This window comes from Bidens hawaiensis, unplaced genomic scaffold (assembly GCF_021521415.1).
Source record: "Bidens hawaiensis isolate Kalapana, Puna unplaced genomic scaffold, B.hawaiensis_p1.1 tig00026366_1, whole genome shotgun sequence".
Classification (NCBI taxonomy): Eukaryota; Viridiplantae; Streptophyta; class Magnoliopsida; order Asterales; family Asteraceae; genus Bidens; species Bidens hawaiensis.
The window spans coordinates 126,008-149,384 of NW_027494240.1; the positions used below are offsets into that span (position 1 = coordinate 126,008).

The window sequence follows — 23,377 nt, forward strand, 5'->3', positions numbered from 1 at the left end:
TACACATAAACACGATTGATTAAATAATTAATTTTTGATTAATTTGAAGATGCTTGATGTTCAACGACGTTCTATTTTGATTTTTGAGATTTCATACTTTAAGCTCTGATTATGGTTTAGAAATTGGATGAGATAGAGCGAGGAGTTCAGAATTTGGATCAGAATCAATTTGTTATCAATGAATTTGATCACAAACTAGTTTAAGTTATTTACGAAATTGTCACCGCGAGTTTTGTTATCTAACGCTCTAGAAGGTCACACACGAAATGTACGATAAGCTATTATTGTATAATAACTCATCCTCTATATATATATATATATATATATATATATGGGTTGAGTTATTTTAAAAATTGTAACAAAAATGAGAAGTGTGAGAAGACATAACTAATTAACATGTGTCAAGTATGGACCAAAGGAAAAAGATTATAAAAGTAATTGTACACATTTTCTCTCGTCTCATGCAATTCACAAGTTAATCCCTCTCATCATTTTTAAACGCTCATAACTTTTTCATATGATATTTTTTTTAAATTAAAATTCATCATAATAACAAGCATTTTTTTTATCTTTAATATGAGTAGGATTTTGTTATACAAAAATAAAAAAATTACGTAATTATTTATTTTTTTCGTCATTGTGTCTTTCAATTTGTTAATGTGTTTTTTTCGTCATTGTGTCTTTCAACTGACCATTGTGTTTTTTTAAATACTAATAACACCATTGTGTAATAATATGTAAATATAATAAAAAATATCAACGAATTATGTAATACATAAAATACAATGTGGAATACATATTACACGATAACCTGAAAACGTAAAACACAATAATGAATACATATAACACAATGGCATAAAACGTAAAACACAATGGTAAATACATATTACACAATGACCTGAAACGTAAAACACAATGAAATCTACATATTACACAATGACTTGAACGTAATACACAATGAACATAATACTATTCGTCTCAACTTAAGTGAATGTTGATCACAATGACTAAAACACAATGATAAGTAGAAAGACAAATGTTGAGCATAAAGACACAATGATGTAATCTTTGTTTTAATTTTTATCTTTAATATGAGTACCAATTGAAAAACACAATGACCAAAATTTATAACACAATTCATAGAAAAACTCAATTAAAAAACACAAAGAACAATCAAATAACACAATATACAAAAAACCATTAACTTTTTTTTTAATTTTTATATAACAATATGATATTCATATTAAAGATAAAAAAACGTTTGTTATTATGGTAAAAAAAATTCTAAAAAAATGTCGTATGAAAAAGTTATAGACGTTTTAAAATGATGGAGGAATTGATATGTGCATTGCATGTGAAGAGAGAAAATCATCATAAGTGGGTTATTACATTCTTTCCTTTTTCATCAATTTTTATTTTTTAAATTTATCTCCATCATCCAAAATGGATTTAGTTTCTTTTCACCCTTCTCTTTTTTGTTGTAATTTTAACTTTATCTATAGAGGTAGGGTACTAAAAAGACCCAAATACCCTTAAGTAACACCCGCGGGTCAACCAAAAGCACGTCACAAGTCACCCGCGGGACATATGAACCACCCGCATAGATCGTCTGAGGAAGAAACACCCTCATGACACATGCGGAAGCATCCTGGCACCGTCAAAAGTCATCCTCAAGAAAGAATACTCTCCCGCGTAAATGACCACGAGGTAATGCCCTTGGACAGCTGTCAATAACTAATTACCTTCTAGAAGATTATCCAAGATGCTTTCTTGGCAATACGTGATCACATGGCCAATCAACTGATGACACCTGACAAGGTTGTTATAACCGTGCACATGGCCAATATTACCCCGTTAACCAATGTTAGAGAGACACGTGTCCAGGTTGTTATACATGCACATGCAACGTATAGGTTGAACCTATCATATGAGGACACGTGTCCAGACGGTTATGAAGGCATCTTTTCTTGTTGGTGCATGATGTCAGTAGTTCAGTATCTAGTGTTTTGTATATGTGTCTGTAATCTAGTTAGATTGTTTGATTTGGTTTTAGATATTGTGTCACACAAGTTCGCCTGGGATGTAGGCGAACTTGTGGACAAGCGAAGTTAGGACAACTTCGCCTAACATGTTAGGCGAAGTTGTCGAGGTGTATTTAACCTGAACTTACGGCTTGTGTTGAAAAAGGATTCCAGAACGTGTTTTTGTGATTGAATATCACGTGTTGAAGTGTTGCAATACAACGTGTCTTATTAGTATTGTAACGTGTGTTCGTGTTTGGTTTTAACGTATTATACATCTTACGCTCGTATCGTGTTACGTAGGGAATCCGCACCTACGTATTACGAGATATTCCTGTGAAGATCCGGCTGGGAACCTACAATTGGTATCAGAGCTTTTGCTCGTGATTGTGTGGTTCGGGATTATCACACGAGTGTAAAGATCGTTCCGTTCGACTATTCGCGGAATGAGTTTACGTTGAAATACCTAGTTTTTGTGTTTTACCCATCTCCCACCATCAAATATAACCCATTACACCTTCGCATACCTCGCAATACGTCAAATTAAAACCTGCAAAAACCTTGTGTTTATCAGGCGAAGTTGCCGTCACTGTTCGTAGGGTTTAAGCGAACTTATAAGGTTAAGCGAAGTTATCAATCAAGCAAAGTTATCAATCAAGCGAAGTTAGGAAGCAGGCGAAGTTATCAATCAAGCGAAGTTATCAATCAAGCGAAGTTAAGGAAGCAGGCGAAGTTAGGAATCAAGCGAAGTTAAGCTCAAGCGAAGTTAAGCTCAACTTCGCCTTCTGATTTCTGTTTAAAATTTAATACTTATTCTTCGTATTTCGAGTCGTGTTTCTTTCAACGATGACTTCAATAAACTTTACGGAACTGGTAAAAATGGAGGTAGAAGCCGGTTCAGCAACTAAAGCTCCAAAAATGCTTAAGGGTACCGATTTCGTTGCTTGGAAAGTTCGATTTAAACAGTATGTGAAATATCAAGATGCTAAGATGTGAGTGTGCATACAAGATGGATACATTCCACCAACAGCCTTGTTTGAGAATCGTGAACAAATTAAGAAGTACAATAAGATGGAAGAGGAAGAAAAAAAGATGTATGAGGCAGAAAGTAAAGCTCATGCAGCAATCACAATGGCTCTTCCACAAGAGATTCTTCATACATTCAAGAAGTACAAAACTGCTAGGGAGCTATGAGAAGCACTTGAAAATCGATATGAAGGTAATGTGGGGATACGTGCTTCCAAAACAAAACTACTAAAAACCCAATTCTTTGTATTCAAGTATCTGAAAAATGAATCACTTGACGATATCATCACCAGATATTATCACTTGATGACCGAACTCAGCAATTACTCCATTGTATACAAAGAATAGGAGATAGTAGAGAAACTTCTTGATGCTCTTCCACCGAAATGGGAAATGTATACGGTTTTGATGAGAGAAGATAAAGAATTTGCCAATATTGATCTTGAAATAGCAGTCAATAAGTTACGAAATTTTGAGCTCAACATGGTTCGAAAGGAGACACCAACTGATCAGGTTCAGGATCTGGGAATGTATGGTGCGAAAGTCTCTTCAAGTTCAAGTTCAAAATCAGAATCGTCTGCCTATTACTCAAAGGGAGAATCAAACTACAACTCAACTCGAGATGGTCATGTGATTCTTAATATGGATGGCGACGTATGTTTTGTAGCTGGAGGTAGTAGTTCTTCAAAACCTCAAGCAACAACTGGTAATTTCTCATCAAATGTTCCAACCAACAACTACTCACAGATGCCCATGAGTGTTAAATCAGCTGAACAGCAGTTTGCTCTCTATGCATCCTTCATTGCATCTTATGAGAACTATATCAAAGGTAAAATAGTCGACTCTGCAACTTTGGATGAAGACTATGATCAGATCGATGCTGATGATTTAGAAGAGATGGATCTGCAGTGGCAGATGGCTATGATTGTAAGAAGGGTTAAAAGATTCATGAGGAAAACAGGTAGAAAGTTTGTTGGAGAAAGACCAGGGTTTGACAAATTAAAAGTTAGATGTTACAACTGTCAACAAAATGGTCACTTTGCCAAGGAATGTACAAATGAGAGAGTCGAACGTAGTCAGAACAGATCTGCACAACAGAATGGGGGAGGTAGTGAGAACAGGGCTATGGTATCTAGACAGAATGGTGGATACAACTGGAACCTGCAAGTTGAGGAAGTGTTCGAACAGGCTAATTTGGTAAACATAGAAACTGAAGGAAGTGAGAGGGAGACGGGAGAAAATCAAGCCTATATGGCAGAAGTCAACGATCAGCTCTCTGAGGTAAGCTCTGAACTTCATTGCATACAATGTGAAAATCTGTCTGAACAATTGAAAAACAATAACTGATCAGTTTGTTAGTTTGGACGCACAATTTAAAACGTTAAAAGAAGATCATCACTATACTAAAACTAGAGAAAATAGTCACTCGGTAAAAATAAAAGCTAGTGAAAAGGACATCAGAAGTCTTAAGGCCAGTCTAGCCGAAAAAATACAAGTAATTGATCTTAGTTATGAAGTGTTAGAAGAGAAAACCAAACTAATTGCTGAAAGAGATAAACAGATTGCTGATTACCAGGTAAAAGTGGTGGAACTAAACAGAAAAATTGAACAATTTAGAAATTCCTCAGCAATGCTTGATTACATTGTAAGTGTTCAACGTTCCCCAGTTAACAAAGGGGGAATTGGATTTTCTGAAGTTCCACCACCGTATAACCATAACTATACTTATAATCCTAGTAATCAGAAATCTGCTGATGTTGAGATTAATCAGACAGTTCCAGTCAAAATTTCGACTAAAGAACCTGAAGTTAGTAAAAGCGAAACGACTAAGTCAATTCCTAATGTTAAGATTTCTGTTCATAGTTCTGTCTCATCAAATTCGGACAAGTCATCCGAATCGGGTGAGATAAAGGAAGAGGTAGCATTACTAAAACGGGGGGACGAATATAAGCCTGATGAAAAGAGTTCTTCCCTAAACCCGTTCGTCCCACCGTATGTGAGACAAACGGGTAGTAATGTAACCTCAACATCTGAAACAACAGTTGAGACGAAAGTTGAACACAGGAGTTGTTTTAGATGCAATCAAGTAGGACACCTTATTGCTGATTTACCTCTAAACCAGAGAAAATTTAGAGGAATGAGGCCTCCGAAAACTGAGAATAAAACGAATGGTAATTATTATACTGGTAAGAATGCGAACTCACCAAACATCAGACATTGGACAAATCCAAGATTTTAAAGAAATCGATCTCAGTTTTTCCCAGTTAACAACCAAACTTACAATTATAATTCAGTTAATTCACTAAGGTTTGGATGGCCTCATAGTCAATCCTCAAGAAAGTTTCCTTTCAGAACTCACAGAAATCATCCTCAAACTGACTTTGGGCATCCAAAGTACGAGATGCTGTTTAACAGATTTAATCGACCCAAGACCAGTAGGTCTTGGGTCCCCAGATTTTAATCTTTTGCTTTAATTGTGCAGGAACAGTTGAACAGGGCTGTGAACAATCTGTGGGTTGTGGACAGTGGCTGTTCCCGGCACATGACTGGTAACAATAATTTGTTACATGAATGGAAACCTGTTCAAGGAGGTATGGAAATTAGTTGAGAAACCAAAGAATGTACAAGCTATTGGTACAAAGTGGGTTTTTAAATGTAAGAGAGATGAGAAAGGGATAATCATACGGAACAAGGCAAGGTTAGTGGTAAAAGGGTTTAATCAGCACGAAGGAATCGACTACAACGAAGTGTTTGCTCCTGTAGCAAGATTGGAAGCAATTCGTCTATTTTTGGCATTTGCTGCACACAAAGAAATGAAAGTATTCCAGTTATATGTGAAGAGTTCCTTCCTTAATGGAAAAGTCGTGAGGTGGTGCACGTTGAACAACCTCCAGGTTTCCCTGACCCTGATTTTCCTGATCATGTGTACAAACTGAGTAAAGCGTTATATGGGCTACATCAGGCCCCTCGTGCCTGGTACGCAACCTTGTCTGATTACTTGCTTGAGAATGGGTTCGAATAAGGAAAGTATCGATCAGCGACGCCCCGGAGGGACCTACAAGTGGTATCAAAGCACGCTGTTTGTCAAGAGAAAAGGGGGAGATTTTCTACTAGTGCAAGTCTATGTGGACGACATCATTTTTGCTGCATCAAAAGTCGCCATGTGTCAGGAATTTGAAGAAGTCATGAAAAAGAGGTTTGAAATGAGCGCAATGGGCGAATTAAATTTCTTTTTGGGTTTGCAGGTAGATCAGAAGAAATATGGGATGTTTATTCATCAAACAAAATATGTCCATGATGTGCTCAAACGCTTCAAGATGGAAGATAGCACCCCATTTGATACTCCAGTTTGCGTCAACCACAAACTGGGTGCTGAATCAGACAGTGATGAAGACGTGGACCCTACCCAATATCGAGCAGTCATAGGTTCTTTAATGTATTTAACTGTATCTAGACCTGATATTATGTTTGTAGTTTGTCTTTGTGCTCGTTTTCAGGCAAGCCCAAAGGAATCTCACATGAAGGGAGTGAAGAGAATATTGCGGTATCTCAAAGGCAAGTCTAAGTTGGGATTGTGGTACACGAAAGGGGGAGAACTGGATCTGGTAGCTTACACAGATTCTGACTATGGAGGTTGCAATCAGAACAGGAAGTCGACAACCGGTGGATGTCAGTTTCTGGGAGGATGATTGGTGTCATGGCAGTGTAAGAAGTAGACCTCAGTAGCCATTTCCACCTGTGACGCAGAGTACATGGCAGCATCAAACTGCTGCTCCCAGGTTCTTTGGATACAACAACAATTGCGCGATTACGGTCTGAATTTCACTCAAACTCCTATTTGCATTGATAACACTGCTGCAATCTCAGTAACTAACAATCCCGTCAAACACAGCAAAACTAAACTCATTGACATTCGTCATCATTTTATATGGGATTGTGCTGAGAAGAAATTAATAGTGCTAGAAAAGATTGATTCACTGGTTAATTTCGCCGATCATTTTACTGAAGCGTTTGACCGAACTCGTTTTCAAAATCTTGTTGAACTTAATGGGATGATCAATCCCGAGTAACCGTGTTTTTCGTTTTTATTTAAAAAAAAAAACGTCACTATCGCTTAAAATTATGTCGATTGCTTCAGTTTGAAGGACATATCTTCGGATGTGTTTGGTCCTCACTTCTACCAGTAGATTATAAGGATAGCCATTAACCAGATGACTGAAAGTGACAGGGGCGGTTTTTGATGGATTTTTATTCTTTCGCTGAAAAATAGTCGTTCATACTTAGTTAGAAGGACACATATTCGTATGTGGTCGGTCCAGCTAATCCATTGGATCTTCAGGATAGCCGTTTACCTGAAGACTTTGACTTGATCGGGGCGATAGAATTTAAAATTTTTTATGGGAGTGATATAATTTTTCAAGTCTATAACTTCATAGGAAGTTTCAATACAATGTTTAATATAAAATTGATCCAACCTTGGAAAGTGATAGAAAAACTAACTCTGTGTGCTTAACTAGTGAAGTTATTAGGCCTAAAAGACTCTAGAACAGCCATTGTATGTTATGGTAGCTTTTTATGGTGCATAAAAGTAGAAGTGATACTAACTAAATCTCCTCGATTTAAAGTGGAGACTCATTCAGAGTTGTGCATGTCTCCATATACATCTTTCCGAATGATAGGCAGAAAAGTGATTACCCAGTCATACACGAGAAGATAGTGTGTCAAGCACCTGCAGTGATCCAGATTCGGGACTTGCAGTCGTCTACTGTTTGAAGCTGTGTTAATCTTAAAAATAAAAAAAAAATAAAAATGTGTGTGTTGTTAAGCCTTTTGAAGCTTATGATATTACACTTATCAATCAAGAGGCAAGAGAGAGAACGGGATGAAGACTCTAAAGATCGATATGTACTTACTGTTTAATCAGACACTACAGGTCAAGGTCAACTCGGGGTGACTTGGGGAAAGTCAAATACGCTTTGAGAAAAAATAGGAGGCATCACAATCTCTGGTGTGATGTCCATCTAAATTTTGAGCTTAATTGAACCTAAACCGTATCACAGAAGCGATGAAAACCATACTAAGTTGTATACCTGCTTACAACCTGTTTCTTTATGTCATAATACCGCTGAACATGGATCTATGTGACAGCCACTTAATTAGTATGATTCCTGTTCGGATCTTTTCTAAAACATGCTGGTCCCCGTCAAGACTGAAATTTGATCCCGTTTACTTATTTTCTAAAATTTTCTTTGCATCTTTTTTTTTATGTTTTAAAACTTGGTTACTTGGTTCTTTGATCGTAACGTTTAAATCTTTAACGGAAGTTGTTAAAAGACAGTTGCATTTTGTTCAAATTTATAAGGGCCTGTTTTGTAAGTTTAACACTAAGCAAAGTTGTGAAGGGGCGAACTTGTTAAGGGGCGAAGTTAAGGGTAAGCGAAGTTAACCTTAACTTCGCCTGTGTAATTTAAACCCTATATAAAGTGACTTTCTGGTCGAACACTTTACACTTTTCAAAACCCAGCGAACTTATCTACTTACACCCTCGGCGAACTTAAAACACGAATCGAACCTTGTTATTTTTGTTTTCAATCCGTATTAAAGGTGTGTAGGCTCGGTATAACTTATAATTCTTGTCAATGATGTTAATCTGATGTCGTTTTGGTCCGAGTTGTGATCTCGTTCATGCAAACCTTTAAACACCCGATAACTAATCTCTTTCTAATGTGTTCGTAACTCATTTGATCGTCCTGATCTCTATAGTAACATCCTTTTATGTTATCAATCACCAATTCACCATTCAAACCATGATCAGCCTTCTGTTTTATGCCGTTTCATATTCACGCGAAGTTATCTTTAGGCGAAGTTGTTCTCAACTTCGCCTTAGGCATAACTTCGCCTGTTCAATCTTAAATTAATTAATTATTCACAGTGTTCATGGGCGAAGTTAGGATTAGGCGAAGTTATCCTCAACTTCGCCTTATAGTTAACTTCGCCTAGGGCTTTTCTTGTTAATTTAAGGGTTTTAAACTGTTATCAGGCGAAGTTATAGTAAAGGCGAAGTTGTACTCAACTTCGCCCTTTGTCTAACTTCGCCTGCACACAAGTTGTTATCATAACTTCGCTCATGGTAACAGGAAAAGTTACGATCTGCTTTGTCGATATTCTAACTTAGACCGTTTGTTGTGCAGATATGACTGCTGTAGCGGGAGCTGCTAGTGCTGGTGGTGACGAAGGCGGTGACAACAACAGACAGTTCTTTCCGGGTCACAACATGTACATCACGTTGGATCCGGATGCAAGTGGTGTTGATGATTATCGCGAGATCATCTCCTTCTTAGTTCGCTCACGTATTTTCCACGCTATTACTACAACTCTACCCATTTCTCTACCGAACATTGAAGATTTCTTGCGAACGGTAGAATATGATTGTAGAGTTGAGCCTCCGGTTATGCGCGCCACAGTGAACAATCAGGCGGTGCAATTCTCAGCAAATCAGATCAGAGTTGCCTTGCAGTTCGGGGCTGAAACCACAGATGATCCAACCGACTTTCCGGCTCCATTCAGAGATGGTGCATTTTTACGAATGGGCTATTCGGGTCCATTGGGTGATACTCAGAGGCGAAAGGGATTTTTATTGGATCAATGGCGTTTTCTGATGCACGTGATGATTGTGTGCATGTCGGGTCGTAAAGCTGGTACTGACGGTATGGGTGCAACGATGCAATCAGCAATGACAGCACTGACTTACAACAAGCCCTACAGCTTCGGTCAGATGGTGTTCTATGAAATCGATCGTCAGAGAGGCGCGGTCGCTCGTGAAAGATTTTTGATGTATCCCAGTTTCTTACAGATGATCTTGAATCATGTAGCTCCTACGCTACCTCAACGCCGTCCCATTCGATATGTAGAGAGTGTAAGCAAGAGGATATTTGCGCAACGCAGGTCGTCGAGTGCTCGTAGTAAGCCAGAGCTTCGTCCAAGGCATACTCCATTATTTGGTTACTTGATAAACCCTGCTTATGTTGCTCCTCTTGGAGATGAATTTCGGGACCCGGCACCACAACAGGCTGATGTTCCTCAACCACCACCTGTGGTACAGCAAGCATTGCCTGCTGATCATGTTGTGGCACCGGAGGAACAGGTAGATCTTGAAGATGCTTTCGGTGGCCAAGGGTTCTTTGATATGGAGCGAGTTGATCCTGCTGCAGAGATTCAAGTCTCAGTAGCAGAGGTTTCTGGTGTAAATGTGTCGATGGTAGCTACGACTGTAGCTGATTCTGAGAGAACCGACTCTGACTCCTCCGATGATGATATTGCTGAAGCACAACAGATTCTGGTCAGCCAGGAAAGAATACATGGAAAACGAAAGAAAGACTCGGATGACAGTGAATCTGATTTTGAGGAGGAGTTAGACCGGTTGATACGTCGTTCGAAAAGGGTTAGAACTGGTGAAGGTTCGGGAGCTGGTGAAAGCTCAAGGGTGGTTCGTTTCTCCCCACCCGCTCTATCTGGTATGACTATGGTTCCTACGTCAAAGACTGTGACAGGACCAATCATCTCAAGTGCTCCTGTGATAACTACATCCTCATCATTTGACATTCCACCTACCACATTTCAGTTTTCGGCTCCAGAGATAGTCTCCTTGCCACCTCCTACTCTTACTCCATCGGAGGTTGTTGCAAGATTTGTTGAGTCGACATTAGTGGCTACTGCGGGGTTATCTGTCACACTACCACCCGCGGTTACTTTTCAGCCTGCTTCTGATATTCCGGCTAGTTTGGAAATCACTCCACCTTATGCTCAAGACGTTTCTCATATGAGGTTTGATTTTGATGCTACATTATCTGATTCTGAAATGATAGCAGCTCTTGTGAGGGTGGTGGCAGAACAGTCAAGAATCAATCTTATCCAGACTCAAGCTATCCAGCGCCTCGTTGCAGAAAATCAGATCCAATCGTCCCTCCTGGTTGAGCACGATAAACTTTTTGATGCTTTAAAACAGTTCTTAGCATCTCAGGGGGAGACGAGCTGCAATGGCGATGAGTTGAGAACGAAGAAAAGTCATGATAGAGACGATGATCCCAATGCATCGAAAGGTGCAGGTGGTGAGTTGCCAAGAACTGAACAAACTCTTGGGACTTCCACATCTTAGGGGGAGTCAACTGGTACAGCAGGTGGCCAAGGGGGTGAAGATGTTGTGGTAGTGGATGATGAGGAAATGGTGGATGATGATGTTGTGGGTGATGACGATGTGTTACCAGTTGAGGAGATTGAAAAGATAGGAGCTGAGATTGTGATTGATAGGGAGATTGAAGAGGGAGAGATTGTTGATGACAGTGTTGAACACGATATCCCAGACGTTGATAAGGCAAATGTGAGTCAAGATATGGAAAGTGATGAGTCTGAACAGGGAAAAGCAGCCGAGATGGAAAGAAGGCTACGCTCAGTGGTTTGTAAAGACAAAGAAGCCAGCGGTTCCAACCATGTTCAAGAAGAGTTATAATATCAAAGGGTATGCTGAATCGAAGAAGGGTATTATTTGCTGGTTGTATGATGAGCAGTTGAGATTATTTGTGATTAAACGTTTTGATGGGATTCAGTACTTTAAGAGATTGTTGAGATCTTTGAATACCTTGCCTGAGTGTGAGGTGAATGATTTGGCTAAATTGGGGTTGATTAATAGAAGTGATGATAATATGTCCAGAATTATTGGGAAGATTGTGTGGAAAGAAAGTATAAAAGAGAAAAAGTTTGAGTTGTTAAAGCCGCAGAAAGGGAAGCTTGTTGAAGATAAGGAGAGAGGAATGCGAGCTGATGGCAAACCTTGGATGGTAATGAAATATAAGCCGATCCGGTGCTTGAAAGAAGTGCCGATGAAGACAATGCCCAAGGATGTTTTAAAGAATCTAAAGTGGTGGTATGTTGATAGCAAAACAGCTGAAGCGGTTATGGAAGATGAAGATGAACAAAAAGTCCTGAGAGTCTATGATCCGATGCACTTGGTGAATTTGTCTCAAGCTGACCTGCAGGTGCTAAACGAGAAAAAGATATTCTATATTCCTGCATGGAAAGATGAGGCCAAGAAATATCAGAGAGTGGTTTCTGTTTGTGTTAGAGAAGGCGTTCATGCTTGAAGACTGGTGACACGAGATTTTGGGATTACTAGACACGTGAATGAAGATAGAGATATGAAGCTACTGCCAAGGGGGAGTCTGTTGGTGCATGATGTCAGTAGTTCAGTATCTAGTGTTTTGTATGTGTCTGTAATCGAGTTAGATTGTTTGATTTGGTTTTAGATATTGTGTCACACAAGTTCGCCTGGGATGTAGGCGAACTTTTGGACAAGCGAAGTTAGGAAAACTTCGCCTAACATGTTAGGCGAAGTTGTCGAGGTGTATTTAACCTCAACTTACGGCTTGTGTTGAAAAAGGATTCCAGAACGTGTTTTTGTGATTGAATATCACGTGTTGAAGTGTTGCAATACAACGTGTCTTATTAGTATTGTAACGTGTGTTCGTGTTTGGTTTTAACGTATTATACATCTTACGCTCGTATCGTGTTACGTAGGGATTCCGCACCTACGTATTACGAGATACTCCTGTGAAGATCCGGCTGGGAACCTACACTTCTAAAGGGACAGCTGGCCCAATCGCTTCCCTACACCCTTCGGCTATAAATACCTTCTCAATCATCATGAGGTATTCATTCACTCCCACTGTACTCTCTCAATTTACTTAAGTACTTTACTCTCGTAAGAACTGTACTTATTCTCACGCCGGAGGGTGGTTACGGGAAGATCCCCCCTCTTGTCTTTCCCGTAACGAGCTCACGATGTTTGTTTTGCAGGTTCACGTCCTTGGACTTTGGGCAATTGTGTTCATATCGTAACGGCAGTTAACCGTATCCGACCCTGTTGACTCATTGGATCTAGGACCCATTAGTGGGGAGTAGATCCGTATTTCTTCATTGGTGCCATCCGTGTCTTTGTTAGAACAACAAAAAAAATTTTCCATCCTCTTTACGATATGAATCAATTACCTAAAGGGCCGACGGAGAATCAATCGCAACCTCCACGAGATCTCAATATTGAATCACGTGAAGGAGCAACATCCATTTTTGCTAGAATCACAAACTCTACTCCATGAACTGATGTCGTGAACCCTGGAGGTTTTACCATATGTGGTTTAGCGGCTCGGGGACATTTCACTCCATTAGCAGATACTACTCCTGTAGATGCTGGGAATGTTGTTACACCAACTACTAACCTGGGGCATGTCACAGCCCCAGGAGGTTCTACCTTGAGGAATATAGAACGAGTTACAAGAGAAATCCACCGAACTCAGTCGGAGTTAGGTTTGGAAGAAGATTCTGGTGATTCTAATCAAAGAAGTGCTGATCGTCATATCTTCAGAACCGAAGGACTTTTGTCTCCGGACGAATGGCTTCGTGTTCAACAAGACAGTTTGAAAGCATAATACGAGCGTCGAGTCCGGAATGAGCGTTTCCATGGCCGTACCCTGACGTACGATCAGCCTCCCAGGAGACCTATCTCTCCTCCCATAAGGGGAAGCCACATCGAATACAGTCAACCACCGGAACAGAACGTAGGTGAGATCCGGAGGTTACGTCCTCGTCCTCGCATAGATATGCGGGTACCATCTTATGAGGATGAATTGGACGGATATGACTCAACTTATCATCCGGAAGGTAGTTACTACAACGGAGATAGTCACCTCCCTTTATACGGAGGGACTAGCTATCCGCGACCAGCTGTCTGCCATGCGGAGTATCACACTAATGCTGAGTATGATTTTTCCAAACCATATCGCCCGGAATCTTTCGCAGAAAAATCAAAATTTATTTCAAGCAACGCGACAGCTCCATTCTCGATTAATGCAAAGATTCCAACATCCGTTTGAACATATAATGGAATGACTAATCCTAGTGATCATCTGTTAAGATTCGAAGCCGTTGGAGGAGTCAGTGGTTGGACTCTTCCGTATTGGTGCCACATGTTTGCACTTACATTCACCGAGGCGGCGCGGGAGTGGTTTGAGAAATTACCATGTGGAAAGATTAAGAGTTGGAAAGATTTTGTAGCAAAATTTTCTCAACATTTCAGTCAACAAAGAAAACATACGCGTGATCCTTCGGAAATCCTGAATGTTAAAAGGCGAAATAATGAATCCATTGAGGACTTCATTACTCGTTTTAATAATGAGAGCCTTAATATCGGAGGAGTTAGTGAAGACATGCTGAAAGGAGCATTATGTAAAAATGTTCATAGTGATGCCTTGATTCGCACACTAACTGGAAAAGACGGAATGCTCGAATCTTGGGACGAAATCATAACGGCAGCTAAGTTGTTCGCAAGAACCGAAAAAACATTGGGTTCCGGTAGCCATAAGCAATTACCAAAGGTCGAGTTCCAAACTCCAAGACCAAATAGGCAGGCTAAAGGACCAATATGGTCAAGACTTCAGCCAAGTGTAGAAACATCAAAACCATTTGATGCAAGATCTTTGATCTGCAACAAAAACAAGCGTAATTTTTCAGCACGGTCTTCCAACAGCAGCTGGAATCAGTTAACCAAATCTCCTTCAGAAATCCTCACAACGGAGAATTTGACTATCCGCAAGCCTCAACCGTTACCGAGGAAATCATTCCTCGACAACAAGAAACATTGCACGTATCACAATGATATAGGGCACAACACAAACGAGTGTGTGGCTTTAAGAAATGAAATAGAAGCAGCAGTAAAGAACGGGCAGTTAGATCATTTGGTCAAATGCGTACGACCAGGGGCTGGTAAACCTCCCGCAAAGGATAACAAGGGCCCGTCCAAAAGGAAAATTAAAGATCTGAACGTCCATATGATCCATGTAGGCCAATAGATCAAAGGTAAGAGGAAAGAATTTACGGACGAAGAATGGAAAACAAGCCCGTCATTACTGATTTATTTGGGCATTATCGGTCACAATATGTGTTCTTCGACACTGGTAGTACATCCGACATTATGTATGAACAGTGCTTTGAACAGCTTGAGGAAGATGATAAAGAACGATTGCGACCTATTAATGCACCCGTTTCTGGGTTTGGTGGGGAAATAATGCACCCGCGTGGTGTCATAACATTCCCGGTCACACTTAGTGACGGGGTTCACTCAAGAACTGAGGAGGTCGAATGTTTAGTTTTACCGGCAACATCTAAACATGATATTATTCTCGGACGAGAGGCAATTGGTGACTTCAATGCCCATCCGTCCACAGCTCACGGAGCATTAGGGGTCCCGACCCGCACTGGAGTAGCAATAATTAATGTTAACCGACACTGCTTCACAACTGAAAGTTCAAGGCCAAGTAAAGTTTCAAAGCGAAATCAACGGATTGAACCAGAGAAATGGGTTCTTAACAAGAAATTTCCCGATCAAACTGTAGTAATTGGTCCGACTATCTCTGAAATCTTCCGAACCTTTTTAAAGCAATTATTGACCAAGAACATTGAAATTTTCGCGTGGCAGCCCGCGGACATGACTGGTGTTCCTCGGAGCATTTCGGAACACAAGTTAAAGGTAAATCCGTTGATCACCCCAATTGTGCAAAAGAAACGAAAGATGGGCCCGGAACAAACGAAGGCCATGAATGAGCAAGTGCAAGATCTTCTTCACGCTGGGATTATACGAGAAATTAAGTACCAAACGTGGGTGGCAAACCCAGTGATTGTTCCGAAAAGCAACGGAACGTGGAGAATGTGCATAGATTATAAAGATCTAAACAAAGCATGTCCGAAAGATTGTTACCCACTTCCGGAGATCGACTTAAAGGTAGATGCTGTGGTCCCTTTCAATGTCAAGTGCTTCCTCGATGCTTACAAAAGGGTATCACCCAGATTTATATGGCATCTGGTGATGTGGACAAGACATCATTCCGAACTGACCAAGGAACATTCTGTTATAGAATGATGCCTTTCGGGTTAAAGAATGCGGGTGCCACATACCAACGACTGATGGATCAGGCTTTCAAAGGTCAAATAAGTCGGAATCTCGAAGTCTATATGGATGATTTGGTAATCAAGAGTACTGAAGAAGATCAAATGTTGAGGGACATAGATGAAACTTTTGAAACGTTGAGAAGCAATAACATGAAACTTAACCCAGCAAAATGTTCTTTTGGGATAGAGGAAGGAAAATTCCTCGGGGTAATCATTACAGGCACGGGTTTTAAGGCTAATCCGGACAAAATACAAGCTTTTGGGATGGAGGAAGGAAAATTCCTCAGGGTAACCGCATGCTATCTCCCGCATCCCTCAAAGAGGTTCAAACACTTAACGGGAGATTGGTAGCGTTAAACAGGTTTCTGGCAAACCACGCTGCTAAATCTTACCCGTTCATTTCTAAATTGAGGAACTGCCTCAAAAAGGCACAATTCAGATGGACCCCGGAAGCCGAACAAGCATTCCAAGAAGTCATGAAGTGTTTAATGGAATTACCCACGTTAACTGCTCCTCATGCGGGTGAACCGTTAACACTGTATCTATCGGCATCCGACATTGCCGTGGGGGCTGTCCTATTGACAGATAGAAAAAATGTTCAAACTCCAATCTATTACGTCAGTAGAACACTGTCGGATCCGGAAACAAGGTATTCGATGTTGGAAAAGTTGGTTTTGGCATTGGTTTATGCCGCCAGACGGATCCGCAGTTATTTCCAGGGTCAGCCCATCAATGTGCTAACCGGATACAAACTCAAGAACGTGTTGAGTAAGCCCGAATTGTCCGGGGGATTGGCAAAGTGGGCTATCGAATTGGGGGAACACTCGATAGAATATAAACCAAGACCGGCAATCAAAGGGCAAGTACTGGCGGACTTCGTTACAGAAGTCCCGCAGAACAAAGAACAAGAATGTTTAATTGAAAAACAACCCCAAGCACCTCCGGAACAAGGGCAAGTTTGGTCATTGTTTACGGATGGAGCTTCGAGCAGCGAAGGGTCAGGTGCAGGTTTAAGGCTAGTCAACCCTGAGGGGCACGAGTTCACATACGCCATCAAATTGGACTTCAAAAGTACCAACAATGAGGCAGAATATAAAGCCTTCCTGGCAGGTCTGCGGATAGCGAAAAATCTTGGGGTAAAACATTTGGAAGCACGGGTGGATTCTATGCTAATTGCGGGACAAATAAACGGAACGTATGAAGCCAAAAATGATGTCATGGCTTCTTATTTTTCATAAGCAAGGGTCTTGATTCGCCAATTTTCCTCTTTCAATGTTTTTCACATTAAGAGAAGTGAGAACAAATCGGCGGACGCTCTTAGCAAGCTACCTTCAACGAACTTGGAACATTTTGCCAAAGATATTTGTGTGGAAGTTCTAGACCATCCATCCGTCTCACAAAATCAAGTCCTGGTAATTCAAACTGGCGTTGAATCATGAATGACGCCCATCAAAGCGTACTTATCTTCCGGAGCACTTCCAGCAGGAAAGGCTGAGGCTCAGAAGATTAAGCAAAAAGCTCTGAATTACCAGTTGACTGATGGCATCTTATACCGGAGATCATTTCTTGGTCCGTTATTACGTTGTGTAGACGCAGAAGATGCAAATTATTTGATCCGAGAAATTCACGAAGGCATTTGCGGGTTACACGCGAGACCAAGAATGACAGTTGCAAAGATTATGAACGCAGGGTATTATTGGCCCAACATGCATGTAGACGCTGTGCAAGAAATCAGAAAGTGTGATTCATGCCAGCGTCATGCCCCAAACACCCTGCGTCCAAAGTACGAACTGATTCCAGTAACATCCGCCTGGCCATTCCAAAAATGGGCTATTGATATTATGGGACCTTTCCCTGAGGCCCCGGGACGAGTCAAGTTCCTGATAGTGGCCATTGATTACTTCACCAAGTGGGTGGAAGCCAAACCAGTGGCATCAATCACGGATTCAAGCGTGAAAATATTCCTTTGGGAATTCATCATTTGCCGGTTTGGTCTCCCGCAGGAATTGGTAAGTGACAATGGGACCCAATTTGCTGATAGCGGATTGCAAGGATGGTTGAAAGAACTTCAAGTCATTCAAACCTTTACATCCGTAGCTCATCCGCAAGCAAATGGTCAGGTCGAAAGGACTAACCGAACTATCAAGGAAGGAATCAAGGCAAGGCTAGGGACGAAACGAACGGCTTAGGTGGATGAACTGCCTCACGTACTCTGGGCCTTCCGCACCCAAAAGAACTCCAGTAAATTTGAGACACCCTTTAGCCTAACCTATGGCACTGAAGCCATGATCCCCGCATACATCGGGATTCCATCCGCGAGGGTTATGTTGATTGATGACAACTATCACGAACTCAGGATGATTCTGGATCTGCTGGAAGAAAGAAGAGAACTAGCATTGATTCGAGAGCATAATTATAAGCGAAATCTTGCGAAATATTACAACTCGCGGATCCAGAAATGCAAGTTGGATGCGGGAGACTTTGTCTACCGCAACAACGAGGCTTCCGGCCAGGAGCCTCCGGGCAAGTTAGCCCCAACTTGGGAGGGACCTTATAAAATCAAACAAGTGTTATCTAAAGGTGCTTACAAACTAGAGAAGTTGGATAGGACTGAAATCCCTCAAACTTGGAACGCAACACAGTTAAAGAAATGCTACATATAACAGTTTTATTTACTTTTTTATTTTCGGCATGCGCGCCCACATAGACTAGAAAGTTATGCAGTTTCTTTTATTGTAAGAAGGCTTATGCCCAATATATGAAGAATGTCCAGTTAATTCCATGTTATTTTGATAAGTTGTAATCTTTTATTGACAAAAACGGAGTTCCGGACAGACACTTATATTATGGTACACAAGACAAAGTGCACCGAAAAAAAACAAGACTTCTTAATAATGGTCAAATGAGATTACAAACAAAAGAAATATTTACAACAAAGACATATGTGTTTACGGGGTGACATCCTCATCTTCCGCGGTATTATAAACCTCTTCTCCCTCCTCCTCTTCAAGGTCCAGTAGTTCCTTTAATTGTTCTATCGCATCCTCCTTATCCGCAAGCTCTGATATATGGTCGGAAAGGGAAAACTTCAAGGTATCAAATTCCTTGGTTTTCTCAATAAGGATAGAGGCAGTGTCCTTGCCGGCCAACACGTATTCCTCCGGAATCCGGCCCGCGGAACCAAACTCGTATCCTTCTTCAAAGCCCATTTGTCGGCCTGCTTGCTGGAGGAGCACCTCAACACAATTCCCAAGGTCATCATTGTTCCGAACATCAGTAATAACCTGTTAAGACAAACAAACATGTGTAAGCATATACAAATATGAATCGATTATGCTAACAAAAAGACTTAATACCTTGGGAATCGCCGTCGATAGAAGCCACTTCTTATCCACCTGAGCTCGGATAAGATTCGTCTTATGACCAGCACAATCCAGGGCTTGGTCTCGATTCTTGGTGTTAAGGTCGGACAAACGCTTGTCCTTAACTGCTGAGTCAGCTTGAAGGGTCTTTATCAGTTCAGCTTGGTCATCCAACTGTTTCAGGGGAGCAGCCTTAGCTTCCTCAGCAGCAAAGTGTTCGGCTTTCGCCGCCTCCATGGCTCGATGACTATCCTGGGCGTCAGTTAATGCCATAAGAGCTTCTTTCTTGGCGCTAAGCAAGTTTCGCTCGGTTTCCTCTAGCTCCTCATTCATAGCCAACCAATCACGCTGTATCTCCTGGATGGTGGAAACAGTGTTCGCCATGTGATAGGAATTTGAGTCCAATAATTCCTAACGAATACGACGACGTTGTCGCTCCCTCTCGGCGGGAGGGAGACTTTCTTGGAGATATTCATGACAAACGTCCACGTCGTTTAAAACTGAATTCCGACACAACGACCAGTGAGGATTATGCGGAGCCGTATCTTCCTCCACTCGAGACGAGGAAGCCTGCCCCCCATACGTCAAAACACTGACCCCACCTTGATTTCGAAAGAAATGCTCGTAATGGGGTGGAGACGTAGGGAGCTTCTCAAAATCACCAACCTCTTTCTCTTTGATTGGAGAAGAATCCGATAAATCGATCGGATCCTGGACATTGTTTAACGGTGAGGTTGGGGGAGTCAGGAGACGTGGGTCCTTCAAACCTGAAAGATTCCCAAAATAAAACTCCTTAAGTCACCAAGGAGTGACAAATTCCAATATAATCGTAATGGTTCAAATCTTACCTTTAGAAACGTCTTGGGTAGAAAGCTCTCGAAGACGAGCTCCCAGGTCTGGGATTTCAACCTTATTCTTCTTCTTTTTCTTCTTCTTGGGCGCATCATCGGAAGCCTGTGCTTTCCGCTTTCCAGCCGCCTTTGAAGCACCCGCTTCTGTAACCTGAGGTTCGCCCTCAACGGATTGAGGACCACCTTCCTCACCAGTTAACGGATCGGTGGTGGCCTTCGAATCTTGCTTGCGGGTCAAACCTACAGACGAATGCGAAGGGTTAGTAGCACCACTCGATATCCCTTCCTCACAGAGTGACGACCCTTCGTTAGACGAAAGAAGTACTATCACTCCGCTCGAAGTAGCGGCAGTTATAGGACGGGGTTGAAGAATACTTTCACACTTCAAGACAAACTCCTCACCTTGAGCGTACATTGCCTCAGAAACAACAGGCTCCGGAGTAAGTGTGGTGGAGAGAAGGAAGTTGCTCCGAGAGCGCTCCAAAAACGGTACGTCATGTTGGGCAATAGGGCGGCGATCCATCATGATCCCATCTTATCCACAAGAGTGGAGAGAATCGTACCTTCACCTGCAATCGAAGAATGTTAAAAAAAAAGTAAACTGAGAACCCGGAATATTACAAGTAAAAACTTACTCCCGTCGGTATTCTCGTAATAAGGTTCCAAGGGGGGAATGGCCACAAACGACTCATCTTGGCACACACCATCTCCCCTTCGTGGATGGGACACATGGGTGTCGGAGTCTTGGTCAGAGCAAGAAACCAGGCACGGTCTTTGTATTCAGAAGCAACGACTTCCGCAGTTTATCCTGCGGTTTCCGGTTAGTCATTGTAAACGGAATAACATCTTCCCGGATCCAGAATAATTTTGACTTCCACCCACGAATGCTGCGTAGCCATTCAAAACCAATAGATCCTTTGCCGGTGGTAGCAAAACTGTACCAGCCTTCACGATAAGTCATCTTGTACAGTACGGAAAACATGCCAACGGATGGATTGTAGTTATGCGCTTGACAGCAAAACTCGAAATGCCGGATTCTTAGCATCCCAAAAGGATGAATCTGGGATAAATGAATCCCATACGCCGTCAAGATCGATTGTACAAACTTGGTTACGGGCAATCGGAAGTTCCCGGTGGTGAAATGGTCCAAGTAAACGACCATCTTCTTCGGCGGAGGCGCCGTTGCGATGGCTCCTTTCGCCAGACGCTCGGCTTCCCATTCCGACGGAAAACCGTACACGTTTTTAACGTCTTCGAAGTCATCCTCTTTAATATCACACCCGACTTCATTAATAGCGGGGGGATTTTTCTTTTGAACAGCCATTTTTTGTAGAATATAAAAACGGAAGTAAGAAAGCAAAAGTTCTCTGATATAAGCAAAGGAGAAAATATGTAAGCGATAAGAATGGATTGAAGGCATCAAGGCCTATTTATACTCATCGTAATTAATGCGACCGTCTGACTGGCAGAGGAAAGAGAAATGCGGGCTACAGGTTGACCGACACGTCAGGCGGGAGATTCGAAAAAGTGCTTACAGGCTGTCAAACAGACTAACTACACGTCTTGTCAGCCACCGCCTAAAACTCTCTCTCCGCCACGTCATCAATACTATCTATCTTACTTACACAAGTTCAAAATTTAAAGAAAGATATTTCGCAAAGATATTGTCAACAAATGAAGTTCTTTTCATTAATATCTAAAAAGATAATTACAAAAACACGGAACGAAATTACCAGCCCAATTCTAGCTCCTACACCTATCCTATGGGTTAGGGGCCAAAGTGTGTTCCGGAGCTTTTGGAGAATCATATTCAAACTCATCGTCCTCGGTTTCATCGTCAATGTAGACTGGTAGTTGTTTCACACCATCCTCAGAAAAGGCAAACTCCGGAAGCATATTCTGCAGCGGAAAGACAAGATCATCATACTCTTGGACCCGCATGTCTAACTCTTGCTACGCGTCAAGGCCATGAAGCAGGTGGCTCTCAACAGGTTGTCCGGACTGGGCAAACGCCAATCCTTCATTAAAACCTTCCACTTGGACAAATGCTTTGCCAGCAATAGTCAAGTTCACAAAGCAGTCCGTAAGCTCTGTTGATGTGTGTAAAATGATGCTCTCACAACTAAGCTTTAAATTTATTAAACGAAATTTCCTAAAGAAGCCACACAAAACCGGCAAGTGTACCGATCACTAATAGTATAGCACTAAGGAAGTCCGAGTATCGGACACAAGGACACGTGAAAACGTACTTAATACTTAACCCTAAATAAGACTCACCTAAGAATAATATATTTTAAATGATTTTTAATTATTAAGTACTTGACCTAACTTACTTTAATTAACTTAAAAGACTTAATTTAAGAAGACTAAACGAAACCGTGAAAATAAGTTTTATCAATGGGAAAAACGTCTACCTAGGTAAGAATCCTATTGAAGGTATAGTAAGCTATTGGATTGTAGAATCTCATGGAACTGGTTCCTAAGGAATGGCACAACTAAGGTTCACTCAGGAAGCTAGATTACCTCTCGGTCTCACTAACAAGCCCTAACCTACACTTAGTTGATTTTAAGAACAAACCGGATGACGAATTGTTAATGTGCTCTAATGCCGACTCTCCTCTCGGTCTCACCGACACACTACCCTAATGGAGACGAATGCTACACAACCAAGGATAGAGGAACAATTCAATTTAATTTAAACTAGGTCAACTAATCGCTCACACACCCAAACCCGACAAGAACCGAACCCGCTCTCGCGCGATCCTAATCCTAACAAGTAAAAGCTATGAGACGAGTTTACTTCCTATCACCACTCGGTCTCAAGGAAGGTGTCTACCTGCTGATTATATTCAATTAATACACTCACTTAAACCCTACGGTTGATCAACCCGCAAACAAACCCTAAACACTAAGTAAAGAGTCCAAACAAGCAACAATCAATCAAAACTCATTCAATTAATTAAAGCAAGGTTTATAAGTGTAATTAACAAATTCACAGCCACTAAACCCAACCTAATTCAATGTTAAAGCAAAACTTTACATTAACAATTTAAGCAATGATCATCAAAAATCCAAACTACTTACTAAAACCTAACAATAATCATCTAACCTAGGTAGAACTAAC

The 23,377-nt window shown here is 41.2% G+C and overlaps 1 protein-coding gene across 1 annotated transcript; it reads left to right on the plus strand.

The window, feature by feature from the left end:
- The first annotated feature begins 13,981 nt into the window (after positions 1 to 13,981).
- On the plus strand, positions 13,982 to 14,944 carry LOC143573301 (uncharacterized). Its single transcript, XM_077058218.1, has one exon. It carries the CDS (start codon positions 13,982 to 13,984, stop codon positions 14,942 to 14,944), a length of 963 nt encoding a protein of 320 aa, XP_076914333.1.
- Positions 14,945 to 23,377: the final 8,433 nt, after the last annotated feature.